Below are 16,348 nucleotides of genomic sequence, written 5' to 3' on the forward strand. Positions count from 1 at the left end.
TCTTGCTTAACTTAGCGGTAGGAGATCAACGTTGCATGTTACGACGCGTCTGCGCTTCATTCCAACCGCATCTGATGGCACCGTTTTAAAGGTCACTGGAAAGTGTTGACTGTGTTTATTACACAGGTGCCCTATAAACAGCAAAGCTTGTATGCGAATCAAATGGAAGAGTGGCCACGTTTCCACCCGGCAGTAAAGTTCATTGTGGTTTGCCTCTGTACTTTTTCAAAAGGCAAAACCCCAATCTGGTTTGTATTTCCGTTGCGGTGTGGAGCTGCGACACCTTGGAACTCATCAGTGAATTCAATCAAGAAGATGACTGTCAACAAAAGACTTTTTCTCATGAATTTGACAAATTGTTGAAAAAAATCGCTTTGTGCCATGTGCACGTGTCAGCAAAACAATATGGGGACTTGTGCGGTTGATTCCGAGAGTTGCCGCTGTTGAGTTAGAGGTCAGCTGGGTTTTCAAGGTATATTTACTATAGGAGCAGCTTGCCACCACATGCACAGGCACAATACATAACCTGTCCATCATGCTATCTTTGTGTGTGCGCACGCATGCGTCGGTGTGTGTCGCATGAGGGTTTGCCGACACCTCATCATACTTCAGTGCGGACTAACCGGTGGCCCGTGTTCTCAAATCTCCTGTTCTTACTGCAAGCTGCATTGAAATCCTCCCTCCATTGTCGCCCCCTTAACACGTCATTAATCCCCAGCGGTCGTCCCCTTTGAACGGGGGCGCCTGTGTGAAGGGATAACCAGACAGGGAGACGGGCGGATTTAGTCCGCCAGCAGCAGGTTAATCCTGCCGCCTCCGCGCGGTGAAAGCGACATGCGTGTGCGTGCGGGTGTGTGTACGCCATTTAAAGATGGGCTCAATGGCAGTGACATGCTTGGGGGAACATTCGATTCCCGCCCCTCAAATGCAACATAAACCTCACTGCTACAAGTGACAGCTTGAGACACGAGCCGAATTCGTTCATTGACCGACCCTCTCGACCCAAAGCGTTCATGTCTCAAATCATCTTTCCCCATAGAATGAAAATACCGTTCCAGGCCCCCATAAAACAGCAGCAAATAAATACATACATACATACAATTAAATAAATAAATAAATAAATAAATAAATAAATAAATAAATAAATAAATAAATAAATAAATAAATAAATAAATAAATAAATAAATAAACAAATAAATAAATAAATAAATAAATAAATAAATAAATAAATAAATAAATAAATAAATAAATAAATAAATAAATAAATAAATAAATCATCTTCTTGTTTTTTGGGGTGGGGTCTGTTTTGGATTAGGGGGATTTCCACTCATCTTCATTGAAAAAGATGCCATTCAATATATTCCTTTTTTTTTTCCCAGAGCCCCGTTTCCATGATGATGAGTACTTTTAACCGTGTGTGTGTGTGAGGCACACGCTTACCGCATGTGATTATATCCTGAGGGTCCGTGCGTGGGCCTGTCAAGGTTATGACAGCCCATCACAGAGGTAGGTGTCTGTCACACTAAACACTGAGAAGGATCAGTGCAATCCAGTCGTTGAAATAAAGTCAACCCGCATCCACCTTTGCTGTGTTCCAAGGGTTAAGCAAGTTTCTGCCTCGACGTTTTCTCCACGCTAAAAAGTCCTTTGTCCGGGTCACCTCACGGCAGCAGGCAGACTTTTCACATGCCGTCTCCTCTTCCATCTAAAAGCCTAATCAGCCACTCGGCAGGGCCCTGGCCGCTAACCAGGACTAATTCTGCCTCCTGCCGCTCGGTGACACACGCTGGGGCCGCCATGATTGGCTGTTTAGCACCAGGGGGCGCACCTTGATTGTCTGCTTAGCATATTTTCCCGCCTTATTCTTATGGCACATCTCCATGCTGCACACACGGTGCGCAGACAAAAAGGAAAGGAAGGAGGGAGAAAAAAAAAAAAGGCCGTTGCGTCTCATTTCCAAGTCTGTGTTCTTCATCTTCCTGCGAGAACGTCACCCGGACGAGCGGAGGCGAGCTAATTAGCGGTTAGCTGTGTTTGCGTTCTCCACCGATGACAGGATCATTTACTCTGGTCTCCAGCTGGCTGTGTTTGCTGGTGCCATCTCATTAGCATGGCAAATTAGTCCCGCTCAGTCAGGGTTCTGCCTCGCCCAACGAGAGGTGACTGGAATGGGAAACAATCAAGCGGGCGCCAGAGTGGCGCAACTGTGGAAACGGTCATGTCGGAACGCTGCTTTGTTCTGTTCAGTAAATGCTGGAAGGAGGACACCGGTGATACTGAGCTCGTGTGCCGTTGTTATTGGGATATGGAAGAGGAAAAAAACAAATGCAAAAAAGAGTTGATAACTAGTCGATCGTCAAAATAATCGTTTGTGCCTATTTAACACAAACCAACAAATATATTTCGGTCAACGCGGGCTAAATTTGACCTGGAACAGCCTTGGTGTTGGTATACAAGTCAAGTCAAGTCAAGTTGAATTGTATAGCCCTAAATCACAAGCAGTCTCAAAGGCTATACCATCTATAACGTATTTATATTTCTATTTTTGTGAAAGTCACTTTAGGAAAAGTCATCAATTTAAATGAGAAAAGTGACATTTAGGGAGTTCAAGTAGCATTTAACCTGAACATTGAAAGGTAAACAAAACTACCAGCAATGTAACTAGCAAGTGCCTGAAAGTCTCCTGCGTGATCCATCAACGAGCGCGTAAAAGGATATCTTAATCTAATATGCCGTCATTTGATTTGTCTCCTTATCGGCAGGAAGTTATTGATCGCTGAAGGCCTTCTTGTGGATCTGCCAAAATTGGACACAAATGTTGCAAAAAAAACACACTCACATAGAGGAAGCCGCATCGGTGAAGCCTTTCAACAACGGCTGGCGGCTGGCGGCTGCAATGAATGTCGCCGGCCGGAGGTGGAGCAGCTTTCTGCTTTGCGTCCTCTTTCACCGTGTGTGTTTTACTCCTGCAAGTCATTCTCGGAAAGAAGCCGCCGCTAGCTCCAGTTTCATTTGTCGGCAAAGGTGGGGATAAGAGGGGAGCTGGGGCGCTTGGGGGTTAGTAATGTAAGAAAATTGGAGGATTAGACGGCGAGCCCTCTTCCTGTCTGATGTCCCCCCCCCCCCCCCCCCACACACACACACACCGCTGTCCAACTCAGACTATAATAACACGGCCCGACATTCTGATGATGGAGCGACCCCCCGCTTCCCGAGCCTGCTCGCTCTTATCCTTAACAGATTTATCATAGCTGGCCTCTCACGTCACCTTTTTCCTTTTTTTTTTTTGCGCATATTAAAAACCTGCGTTTGTCACATCCACTTAAAAGCGGGATTACGCCTCGCCTCGGCTCGGCTCGGCTCGGCTCGGTTCACCTGCTAGCTACTTCCTTCTTCGCCTTTCGGAATCTAAATCATCCCGGATGTATCAGTCCAACATAATTTTCCTGGAACTGCGTTGCATAGTCATTGGTTGACTTGGAGGTTACTGTTTGCTGAGGATGAAGCATTTGGAAAAATAATCCAATTGTATTTTTTTGTCATGACTGCAATTGCGATTTAATACGCGATTATTTTTGATGGATACAACATTTAGAAATGCCACCGTGACATGAATCTGTTCTACAATAAACATGATCAGTCCTAATAGGGTATTCTGTTGCCACCTTTATCCACCCCCGAAGGCGGCCATTTTGCCACTTGCATTTATGTTGTTAGGTTTGTTCAATCAAGCAATTGAAAGTTCAGCAGCAGCCGTCTATTGTTCTACGGCTGGGGCGTTCAAATTCATTCCAGTCAGTGATAGTAAACTGTATTAAATTAAGACGAACAAACGGTCTGCGTGGAAAAAGAATGGACTCAATTGCTATGTTAATGTGTAGTACAAGTCTCATTTTAAAAAATGCATCAATTGACATGAGAGCGAGAGAAAGGAACAAGGTCGACTTTACTATCTTGGCAGAATCCCTTTTGCAAAAACATTTCTTTTTTCTACAACACAGCTTAAGGAGGCCGCCACAGGATGCAGATCACGGAACTGCACAGTGAGCGATGAGGAAGGTTCTGACAATGTACACCGAGAAAGGTCTGAAAGGGCCTAAATGGACCCGCAATTGGACTCTCCGAGGGCGTCATCAACCCAGATTGGAGGCCATTAGGGCCTATTTCAAAGAATGACTTCCTGCATGCAATCAAAAACCCTGATAGGTAATCAATGGCAACAAGATCAGCGCACAAAGGCGCTCGGTCCATGTGTCTCAATCAGCCACCATTCAGCAGGACAAGCGCCCACCGACCGGTCCGGGACAGAGAGTGGCTTGGCTCTGAATGCGGCAACTGGAATACCTGAGGCAGGTGGAGCAAATACAAAAATAGCATCATCGCCGCAAGCGTATGCACGACAGTCATCTGCAGGTGACGGTGATGGATCGGGGGACACGTGACACCCCCCCATGAGATTTAAAGGGACAATTACACCACATGTAATGGAGAGATGGAGAGAGGGAGAGAGAGAGAGAGAGACAGAGGGAGGGACAAAAGTGGTCAAAAAAATATGAGCGCCGCCGCCGCCGAGTAATGGGGGAGTACTGCAGTAGGGGACAGGCAGGTTGATTTATTTGACATTCTACTTAGCCGACCGAGTCCTGTAAACACACGCGCTGGCTCGCTCACAAACACACACATCTGCCGCACCCAGTCAGAGTGATGAGCAGGGAGGGAGAGAGAGAGAGAGAGAGAGAGAGAGAGAGAGAGAGAGAGAGAGAGAGCTTTGTAATGCTGCTCAATGATGTGTAAGAGAGAAAGCGTTTAGTTCTGTCTGGGTGCACAGTGGCCATGCAAGCTGCCAATGCAGACACACACACACATAAAGGACGCCTGCTTCATTAACCGAGCTGAGCGGAACCTGCAAGCCGAGTTGGCCCAACAGTTCACGGGGCCCGAAGCAAAATGATACTTTGGCGGGAATTTGAATGCAAATAGTGGAGGAACACATGAAGAACGATGATAATATGAGCAAACTCACCAGTATACATGCTCCCTGATTCCACTCAAATGAAAGAACAAGTGTTCTGTTAATTGTTCTGAAGCCCCCCCCCCCCCCCCCTAGCGGCCCCCCCTGCCCTAAGCAGGTGCTTACGCCTTGAGTCGGTCGACCCTGGCTGCCTGGGAGGATTTGGCTAGCTCCGTGGAGGAGGAATTAGCAGCCGTAGCGGAGCTGGAGAGCTCACCGGCCGGCCGGCCGGCCGGCGGCGCAAACGCATATGCAAACAGAGACAGCCGCAATAACTGGATTTATGAAGTTATATACACGGGTGCGTATAAATGCAGAAAGCAACAGAAACAATAATGGCCCTGACACGATAAAACAGCGTCAAGAAGGGAAGGGGATATGAAACAGGCTGCCGCACACCTCCTGCAATAACATTACACACCATCAGCCCTCGGAAGGCCCGCCAGCGGGAGTCCCCAGTATAATAAAATCAGATTAAAGGACAATCATATTTATTTCTCGTCTATACAATATATCAAGGTTGCTCTCGGCTGCGAAATGGTGAGCCAGCCTCTGTGTACTCTTTTTCTTCTAAGTTGACGTTAGGCTGTGTTTAATGAGCTCCACGTGTCAAGGACTTGGCCGGGATGCCGTGGCGAGGCTTATTGATTTATTGTTTCCTGACAAGTTTTTTTTTCCTTGTTGTTTTTACCTGCGACTTTTCTTATTGCCTTGCTGTCACCGCCGCCGCTGTCATTTCCGAATTCTTCCAGGTGAATAAAAGTGTCGGCGCGGCGAAGCGGTGTTCAGTCAGATAAAATATTCCGAAGATAAAACGGCCCGGAGTGCTTCGTGTGGATTCTGACACCCGGTGGAACATAACGAGATGATCAACAATATGTTGATTTAAAACAAAACAACAACAACATAGCTTTTGACTTTTTGTATCCATATTTGTTAATCAAATTCTAGATTATTCTTCAACTCACAAATCTAATAGGGTTTAGAAACAACACTCACATTTAAAATAAAAGACCTCATTTATTACATGTTCGCTTCAACAGATAAGATGAACAGTCAGAGAGAATGTAAATCCAGCTTCAACAAAATGCCAGTGCTAGCAAAACTATGGTAGCATTAGCATTGTAAACAAGCCAACATTAGCGACAGCTACAGCGCCAGTAGCACGACTTATGTTTAACGCAGCAAAGAACTTCACTTCACTAACTGTAACAGTGAATGTTTCAAGTTTTACGTATTTGAAACGGAGAAATGTTCCTTTGTCTATTTCTGCTCCACACAGTCAGTTGTTGGCAAATGAGATGGACTGTTCACACTTATCATTTTATTTTATTCTCGTACTTTCTCAGATCTCTACCATTTTTTCCCCTTCTAGTCCCGTCCCTTCTATTTCTAAATTGCTTTGATTCAGACCATTAACTGCAAAAATGACTCGCACGAATCTGTTCAATTCCAATACTTACATTTGACATTTTCAGAACTATAGCTCATTTTGCAAGGCAAGACGCCATCGGTAAGCTGTAATTGTACCTAATGACGGTCGGTCAGATCATGTAAAGCACTCGTAGATGTCCTTTTGCTGTGCTTAAATGCCACACAATTATGAGCGTAGCCCGCCCGCCCGGCCGGCCGGGCTTCGGCAGGCCAAGACGGTCGGTGGGCGAGGAGCGAGATGTGTATGAACAGACAAGTCATCTTATTTACCCGCCGAGGTGTTGGGGGTGGCCGTCGTCCGCCCAGCTAAATGCCATGCAAATGCTGCGGCCGGCGTCAAGCTGCCAATCACGCCGCCGTTGGCATTCACGGCGTGCCGTCCGTCGCCGCATTTACAGCAGCTGTGATCTTTTGGAAATGAGAAATAACCCCAGTCTGTCCGTGCTGGCCGACGACGTTTAAACAACGCTCCCCCCAATCCCCCAACGACGACAGCGGAGGTAGGACGTCCATATTGTGTCAGAGGAACGATAACGCAAAACGGTGGGCCCCGGGTTCGGTCCACTCCCACGCCACGCACGCACGCCGCGGGCTCATTATGACGATATGATTTGCAGCAGTGATTCCCCGTCACTAATACCAGGTCCCCCGAGGCTCCAAACAGCGTTCATGAAAGGCTTGGCTTTCCAATTTAGGAGTGCGCCTGCTGAGAACGCAGGCATCCGGAAGAAAGGCTGCGGCATGACATCACACGAGAAAATGCAAATATTCCAAACGTTTTACACCTACTTGATTGATATTTCATCACTCAAAAGGACATGTGTTCCTAAACGGTAAAGTACTGTCGTACACCCATTCCCAACTGAAAGAAAAATACCATTTAGTCAATTCATACGTTTTTGGTCGGTGCGTTGTTCGCTTTTAAGGAAAAGCTGTCTGGATATCAACGGTGCTGCAACACACATAGACAGATAGACAACAATCCCCCACAGACATACATAGAGTTGTTTAAGGATGCAACAAATTTCATTTCACTTGTCATTCCATCTCATTTTGCGTCGCAGCGTACACACGCATTATTGCACAACACAGCAAACACTAACATGAGTGGCACGACGGTGCTGACTTTTTTTCCTCGCTCTCCTGCTAGCAAAAATACAGCTCATTAACTCCACTGTCTTTGCTGACATTCTGTTATCACACACCGACAGACACAAGTATTGACGTTGGCAGAGCCACAGTCGCATGCACACATGCAAGCAAGCACACGTGCAAGCAAACACACGCACGCGTGCACGCCAATCATCTGGCAGCAATTAGTCTCATAAGACTCGTCCATTTTACTTAGCTGCAGGTGCAAATTGAATTTGTCGGAGCGCGCTGTCAATGATGAAATGTTAGCCTTACGCACTTACACACATGAGCGCATGCACACAACGAGCTCGAGAAAATGATCATTATCTTTTAGTGACATTTTGTATTCATATTTGAAGCAAATACCTTCATAGGCTTTGAAGATGCAGTTCATCACTCGATGAAATCATCCCAATATATTTGTCCAAGTGAAGAATGAGTGCAGTCACGTGCTTAGCGTGCCACTAATGAGTGAGTCAGTGGCGGTAAAAAGGACAGCAGCAGAACACATCCATGGCGCCTGCTGCTAATTGACGACGCGCGGGCGCGCGCGCGCTAATTGATGCTCTGTGATTGAGATAAATACTTGGACAAGTCAAGTGCGCTAATGATCCCTGCAGGCGTGTTTGTGCCACAGCTTTCGCTTGAGAAGGAGACAAGCTAATTAGAAGCCATTTCCCCCCCACCCACTCCCCGCTCATTAATAACACAGGGCCAATTAAAAGGAGCCACAGCGGAACGGAACGGAGTGCGCCGGGTCGGGTGCTAACAAGATTAGCCGCACGGAGCGACGGCTTTATTTTATATTTCACACACACACACACACACACACACACACACACACACACACACACACACACACACACACACACACACACACACACACACACACACACACACACACACACACACACACACACACACACACACACACACACACACACACAGAGCAAAATACAGTGAGTCGGCGCTTTGAAGAAAATTGCCTTGTCGCAAGTCATCTGTTTATCTCATCACAAACAGTAATGACTGGATTAAAGTAGAGATGAGATGAACGGCAGGAATGATTGCAATTCCGCGCGGCCCTAATATGTCATCACTGCCCACTGAATTTGGCGCACCTGCCTGCGTGCGTGCGTGCGTGCGTGCGTGCGTGGCTGCCTGCACAACATCTTATGAGAGCTCATTGAAAAGCGGCATCAAAAAGGACACCTCCAAAGGCAAGTGAGTGCCGTTTTGATTGACAACTTGTGGAAAATGGACTTTTCAAATATTTCAATCATTTCCGCATTATCATTTCATGCCCTGTTGTAATTCATTGTGCTGCTCTTTTATTTCGTGAACAAAAATGTTGGTTTTTTTACTTTTAGTTATCTCGTTAGTTTTCGATAGCTGTAATAATGGGCACAAAATATGACCCAAATCTCACGGTATTTAAGAAAGTAAATACGACCCCCGCGTAGGGGCCAAACTCGTTTCTCGATTTGGAATTTCTCGCTCCTCGCTCCTGTTTATCTGCTAGCCGCGTCTACCGCCGGAAATCCCGTCGATTCCAGAAGATCGATTGACAGAGGAACGAGATGGAGGGAGGTAGGAATGTTTGCGGATCGGGACGTGATCATTCCTCGATAGCGGGGCGAAACGCATCTTGCGATACGTCCCTAGCCGAGCAACCAACCAAAGCATTCTTGCTTTAAGCCAGCTAACAACAACAACAACAACAACAACATCCAGGAATTCAGTGCAGTGCAATTGGAAGCGTACTTGGGCCGCAACTGATGACTTTTCAGAACTGAGAACTGTTCATGTCCCCCATAACTCAGTATTATGATTTAAAAAACAACAACACAATGATTCAGGAATAGCCTAACAAACATCCTCCCATAATGTTCTGTAATGCACAGTGTGAGGATAAAATATAGTTTGTGGATGAATTTCCAATTTCAAGAGCCTTTTCCTCCTCAAGTAGACTGCATGTTGGGTATCTATACCGGGCAGTGTGTGCGTACGTGTTGTGAAATGGAGCGTGTAAAACACGACAGTCACGGACTCGTAAGTTCTCCCAGTGCAAGCACGTGGCTCTTGACAAGAGACTCAATCAGCAGCACTAAAGCCTGCCTCGGCTTCCCCGCCAGCCGGGGCCCGCTCCTTTGCTGCCGGCTAATCTCCGCTGCAGGATGTAGAGGAGCCGTTTGATATTGTCTTCCCTGGTGTTTTTCATTACCGCAGCCTAACGCCGGCTTTGGCTTTCACATTAGCGCGCCCGCCTCGACGCCACGCCACGCCAATCGCCGCACAATCCCGTGGCAACCTCCCGTCTTCCACTCTAACCCCACTCGCCTTGCAAAGCCCGCCTGCCTACTTTCATCTCACACTTGCAGGGTTTTTTCCTTTCTTTCCCACATGCAGGGTCATAAATATCTTTTTTTCAGAGGAAAATTACCCACTACTGCACATGAGATCTTCTGGGGACTGAGGAAAATGGCAAAAATGATTCATTTAGTACAAATGTTGTTTTTCTTTGTCCACTTCTCTTTGCCAATGATGTATGTAATGTGCCAATTAAAAGCCTGACCACTAACCGGGCAAAAAATAAAAAAAACTCATGTTCTGTACAGCAGAACAATGGCTTTGTGGTCCATTTCCATGTACATACATGATGCATTCGTGTAAAAAGGACGGTAGTATACAAAAGCATTAAATACAAGACCCATTCTACATAGATTCGCGTAGCCAAACAGTCAAGGCCAAAATCATTCATACGTAGTATCTGGGTTTGAAAATGCTCCCAATAATGCCACCAGCGTGGCCGGCCAGCTATTGGAGAAGTGAAACACTGACCTCTGCTGTCACTTTAAAACGGCTGCTCTCAAATATTTTCTTGAAAATCAAATCGAAACGAATGAAAGCTCATCTACCCTGAGTGCATTTGATCTACGTCGTCCTTGAGGTCTTCAAATCAGTTATTTAATTAAACAGCACCACCTGCAGGCAGGCAGCATCAACAAATTCATCTTTGGCTTCTGTCGCTCCTCGATTCCTAATAGGACCAATGAGACAACAAATGACACCAGAAAGAATAAAGATTGTATTGGAAGGCTTAAACCTACTCATGGTATTTACATTAAAACAACATCAGTGGATGAATTGTGCACGTTCGCATCAAACAATGTCATCCACATCCACCTTTTGGCCCATAACCGCTATTTCATTCTATTTTTGTCGAAAGTGGACAAGTTCTACCGCTAGAGCTCATTGGTGTGCTTTTTGGAATTCCTTCATGTACTCGGCCAAGGCTTCCGTGTCCTCCAGCGTTACGGCGTTGTACAGAGAGGCACGGATACCCCCAACTGACCTGCAGGGGGAGACAAACAGTTATCGCCACTGCAGCAGTTGTCAGTTGTCCCAAAAAATATTGTGGATATGGTACACTAATGGAGAACGGTGGCAAAATTCGAACCTGTGTCCCTTGAGAGAGATCATTCCACGTTTGGATGCCCCGTTGAGAAACTCCTTTTCCCAGGCATCGTTGCCCTCTTTCTTCCCGATACGGAACGGAATATTCATGCGGCTTCGACAGTGCTCGTCCACTGGACAGCTAGTGGGTGGAGGAAAGCCCATACGTGCAGACAGACATAAGACACATTTTCATTTTTGATAGACACTTATCTATTACAGTTTCATTTGGGCCGCCGCATCATTTTATGAGAGGACCTTAAAAAAAAAAATTCATTCAGGCACATTGGCCAACTTGCACTCTGTGGTTGACATTTTTCCAAGCGTCATCCTTTATTTTAATACCTGTACAGGTAACTTGTGAGGATTACAGAAGACAGCCGCAATTTCTTGTCAAAACAAACATGTCAGCAGCAACAACTCGGCTACTTACCAATAGAAGCCGTTGGAAGAGTTGATGATGTCATAAATCATGTCCGACTTGCGCTTGTTGAGCGCCGCCATGGCGGCCGCGCCGCCATTTTTTTGGATCCACTCCAGAACCAGACACATGATGTAGATGCTGCGCATGAAAACACACTTTCAAACCGCAACATTGACGACTGTTGGAATGTTATGTGGAAGTGAGAGCGACGTGGGCTAGGGATTGAATGTGCGCTTAATTTTTCTATTATATGCCAAACGGTTCTTTTCAAGAAGAAACCACCTGAAACAGGGCGGGGTGTTGTACAGCGAGTTCATCTCAGCCTGCACTTTGTAGTCCAGGACGATGGGACACTCTTTCTGGGCATGGCCTATCAGGTCCTCGCGCACGATGACCACGGTCACCCCGGCGCAGCCCACGTTCTTCTGAGTGCCGGCATAAATCAGACCAAACTGCAAAGACAAATACACCCGAATCACTCCCAGGATGACACCGGTCGCTGACGATCCCTCTGCTCATTTTTCGCCTCCTCAATCGAGCCAAGACTTTGCACTGAGTACATCTAGTGGGGCAAAGTCACCAACGACTGCGTTCTCACCTTGGAAACGTCCACGGGCCTTGACAAGAAGTTGGAGGACATGTCGCTGACGAGGGTCACCCCGTTGGTTTGGGGCGTGAAGTTGTACTCCACGCCATGCACGGTCTCGTTGCAGCAGTAGTACACGTAGGACGCCGCCGGGTTTAGGCTCCAGCTGCTCGGGTCGGGGATTTCTGGAAGAAAATGACACATTCAGCACGAGTACTCACCGAGACCGGTACGGCTGCTACATATATGGTGCTTGAGATCGAGATGAAAAAACAGCAGCAACTTGGCAGAATAGGAACGCAATGCGCATTGACACCACCATGCAACACATTCAGGGAGGCGCGAGCGCTATTCCCCAGCCCAGTGCTAAATACAGGACATATGTAGATGTAGCTAAAGTATACATACTGTAAATAATGGTTTTAGAACTCTTATCACAACTTTTTTTATACCAAGGTAGAAGTGTACATACTGTAAATATGTTTTTAGAACTCTTTTCCATCATGAGGCATCAAAATCTTTTCTTGCTACACGCTAAAAGAGTATATGGGTTAACACACGCACTGACTCACTCGTGTAACTATCCAGCTTGGGGTGAACTACGTTGACTTTGCCGTATTTCTCTGCCTCTTTGGCGGCCTTCGCTGACCACGTGCCCGTCACGATGTAGTCGGCGCATTTGTCCTCCTTTAGGGCCATCAGATTGAGGGCGATGCCGCTGAATTGGCCCGATGCGCCACCCTGCAGGAACATCACCTTGTAGTTGTCGGGAATGTTTCTGTGGGGATGACAGCGCCTCATTTTTGACATTTACTTTTTTGTTTAAATTATAATGCATTTTTAAAACTGCAAAAACAGCCATTTGTTTATTTTTCTTTATTGGTTATTGAATTTTTTTCTAAACTCACTGAAATAAAAACGAGACATTTTTCAGCAAAATGATTATTTATATGAATAATGGTATGTAATGCACTTGCAATGGTTCTAAAAATGGGTGTTTAAAAGACTAACATGAGCTATAATGGATTCGTAATCTATATACATTTGTCACCATTACTAATACACGTTGAAGTAAAATGGGAGCAGATTTCCACTTACAGCAACTCTCTAAGGAGACTCTCGGCTTTATTCATGATTTGGGTGAATTCTGCCGATCGGTGGCTCATTTCTGAGGGAACAAACGTTATTTCATTGTAAAGGAATTCATCAACATCCCATCTTTGATGTGATCTGAATTCATCAGAAGCTAAAAAGTGTTCATAGAAAAGGGTGCACTTCTTCTTACCAAGAACACTGATCCCAAGGCCACTGTAATTGAGGAGCTCCTGCTGGGCTTGAAGCAGCACCTGCAGCATGTGTCCAAATAAAACGGGTCATGATGCAGCAGCAGTAGCAGCAAAAAAAAAAAAAAAAAAAAAAAAAAAAAAGAAAAGCTACTGATTTGCGAGAACACTGTCAGGCTTCGGATGAGGAAATGAAATGCAATGAACAAAATAAAAATTCAACCATGACTGCAGAAAAGAAGCTGAAAACTCCATATTTTTCCATTTCAAAAGAAAATGCCAAACGATTTGAATAACAGCTGAGTGCTGTTGGCCAAATTCAAGCGAAATATTTGACACGTTTCAGAAAACGAGTCATGCGTGCTTGCCAAGTGGTGAAAAAGGAATGTTCGCTTGGCAGGCAGAAACGGATCGCACGCCTTTACCACATGAATGACAATGACAAGGAGAAGGGGAAGGGGAGGAAAGCTGATGCAACTCAACTGCCGCTTTTCAGCTTGTTGCTGAGCGATGCTAAAGTGCTGCTCTTGCATTTATCCGATCACGAGCAGCCTTTCTTTTCACCCCTTTTCAACGGACTGACCTCGCCTATCGTGTGCTTTGTCCTCGGTTTTAACATTTGTTTTTCTCATGAATGAAAAGTGCTCGAAATGCGCTCATCCAGCCAGCAAAAGTTGAATTTGGATCGCACTTTCGAATGGAGACTTGACGTCGCTAGCAAAAAAAGCTCCAACTCACCGGCGCCGGGAGTTTAGCTGGACCGGCTCCGAAGTTGATGGTTTTCTGGTTGACTTGAGGCTCCATGGTGCTCGAAAAGGCGACCGAAAAAGAAAAAGGAGGGAGAATGAGAGCGAAAGTGGTCGCGACGTGGATGCCTTCTTGCACTCGGGCTGCTTGCTGCTCTCCTCTTTCACCACGCAACTGAGGTGACGTCATGCAGGAAGGTTGCGGCTGCTGTGTTCATGGGGGCTCGGACAGGCCAAAATGATCATTGTGGTGCGTTTAAGGGGCATCCGTTACTCGCAACCTCCCAATTCGCGACACGGCTTGTATGCTATTGTTTTTTTTAGTTTTATGTTTTGCTGTCATTAGAAAGCAAAGTAACCAATCTAACTAACCCGGCTTGTATGAAAAGCTTTTGTGTGATCACTCTTATTTTGTTTTGTGCCATTAGAAAGCAAAGTAAAACAGCTTGTCTTATCTCACATTATACGCTTTCATGTAACACATACACAACATTTGTACATAACTTTATTGAGCACTTCTGTGGTTCTTAGTTTATTCACACTCTATATTTACACACAACGATAAATATTCTTTGTCCATTTCAAAAGACGATACAAACTAATAAAGCCATTTTCAAGACGCTACATCTTGAATTCATGTGGAAAAGGTACAAGAATATGTGCGTATCACTAAAACAGTAGACTGCCACTACAACGAATAAACATTCTCTTGCAAAGTAGGCGATAAGGAGGCTTCCTTGAAAAAAACGACAGAAGTAGTAGGACAAAATCAAACCAAAGGTGGTCAATTGCGATTGGGTGCATTCGATTGAAGCTTTGCAAGCATGTGTGCGGCGTCTTCAGTGGTCACAAGACTGGCTCTCCATGGTCCAGGCGGAGTCTTTTGTTTGTTGGCTTTGGACGGGATGAGGTTTGGCAAGGTGAGCCATGCTCAGATGTTGAAGCTCTCTCCGCAGCCACACGTGCCCTTGATGTTGGGATTATTGAAAATAAATTCGCTGGACAGCTTCGACTCCACAAAGTCCATCTCGGTCCCCAGCAGAGTCAGCTGGGCTTTCTTGGCGATGAACACCCTCACGCCTGCACATGGAAGGGGGGGGGGGGGATGAAGTGGATAAATACTGGCGCCAAAGAGCAAACATTGGCTTGCAAAGAGGAAAATCACAGATACTGCAACCAATGCAAGAAAATGTTAGGTAGAACAAATAAAAAAACAGGATAGCTCACCATCCTGCTGCACCTCCTCATCACAATTTTCCTTCTGCTTGGTGTATTCCAGCGTGTACGTCAGCCCGTTGCACCCACGCGTTCTCACGCCAACTTTCAAACCAATCTGGAAGGAACAAAACACTTAGGCTTAGTAACAAGAGTAGCTTTCGCTTGCTTTTTGGGCCAGACAGTACCAATCTATGAACACAGGCATTACTCACATATTGTGGCTTGTCCTGCAACAAGCATCGAATCTTGTTCACAGCGGAAGGCGTCTAGAAAAAGAACATTGCATCAAGAAGCGCAATAAACGACGCCTTCTGACAACCCAAAAAATGAAAAGAAAAAATCTTTGACGCGAATATAGACCAAGTGCAATGCTTGCAAATAACTTAGGACGACAGTGAGGGTTTGACAGGACGATTGATGTATTGGGGATTCGTTATCTAAGCAGTTGGACAACTCAACTGCCAATGACGTTACAAAACAAATAGCATGAGCGGCTAATAGCATAGTTGACGAGTTTTATAGGGCAAGTTCAGCCGGGAAAAGCGTTCAATACGTTTACAGGCTCAGTGAGGTCATTAAAACCAAGAACGACATTTAGAACTCGTCGTTATCTCGTCATACATTACATTACGTCACACTCTCCTGCTAGTTTAGCTTAGCTACGTAGGAGTGATACACAAAAGAGTTTCTTCTCGTTACATACTCGTCGCCATACTTTGAATAGCAAAGGTTTATGGACTTACTAAAGTGAGAGCAGCTCTAGTGGGAAGGATCCTTCTTTTACTGACCGCTCGGACCGTCGCTCGTACCACGGAGGCAGACATGTTGATCAAGCGAATAGCACAACAATGGACTGCGCATGCGTGCAATATATGACTGGCTCCTTCGAGGACCATGACAGTGACTCAATGACGCATACGTTGATTTCATTTAAAAACTACGCATATGACGTTTCGTATTCCTTCAACTCATCTTGCATGTCTGTTTTGTTTTTAATTAACCGCTCTCTGTAATTGTTATTATTCCACTTTGTAACATCTTAAAAGCCATCTCAAC

General features: G+C 45.7%; 2 protein-coding genes across 2 annotated transcripts; both read right to left on the reverse strand.

Annotated features, from left to right (window-relative positions):
* Positions 1-10,654: 10,654 nt before the first annotated feature.
* psat1 (phosphoserine aminotransferase 1) lies at positions 10,655-14,272 on the reverse strand. The gene is made up of 9 exons (XM_061279926.1): positions 14,067-14,272; positions 13,331-13,391; positions 13,144-13,213; positions 12,618-12,823; positions 12,058-12,230; positions 11,742-11,911; positions 11,469-11,597; positions 11,040-11,177; positions 10,655-10,934 (listed from the first exon to the last, which is right to left on the reverse strand). Exons 1-9 carry the CDS (start codon positions 14,262-14,264, stop codon positions 10,832-10,834), a joined length of 1,248 nt encoding a protein of 415 aa, XP_061135910.1. The 5' UTR covers positions 14,265-14,272; the 3' UTR covers positions 10,655-10,831.
* A 289-nt stretch (positions 14,273-14,561) lies between these two features.
* Positions 14,562-16,192, reverse strand: isca1 (iron-sulfur cluster assembly 1). Its single transcript, XM_061279931.1, has 4 exons — positions 16,036-16,192; positions 15,505-15,558; positions 15,302-15,407; positions 14,562-15,154 (listed from the first exon to the last, which is right to left on the reverse strand). Exons 1-4 carry the CDS (start codon positions 16,186-16,188, stop codon positions 15,006-15,008), a joined length of 462 nt encoding a protein of 153 aa, XP_061135915.1. The 5' UTR covers positions 16,189-16,192; the 3' UTR covers positions 14,562-15,005.
* Positions 16,193-16,348: the final 156 nt, after the last annotated feature.

Source organism: Syngnathus typhle, linkage group LG5, assembly GCF_033458585.1.
Source record: "Syngnathus typhle isolate RoL2023-S1 ecotype Sweden linkage group LG5, RoL_Styp_1.0, whole genome shotgun sequence".
NCBI lineage: Eukaryota > Metazoa > Chordata > Actinopteri > Syngnathiformes > Syngnathidae > Syngnathus > Syngnathus typhle.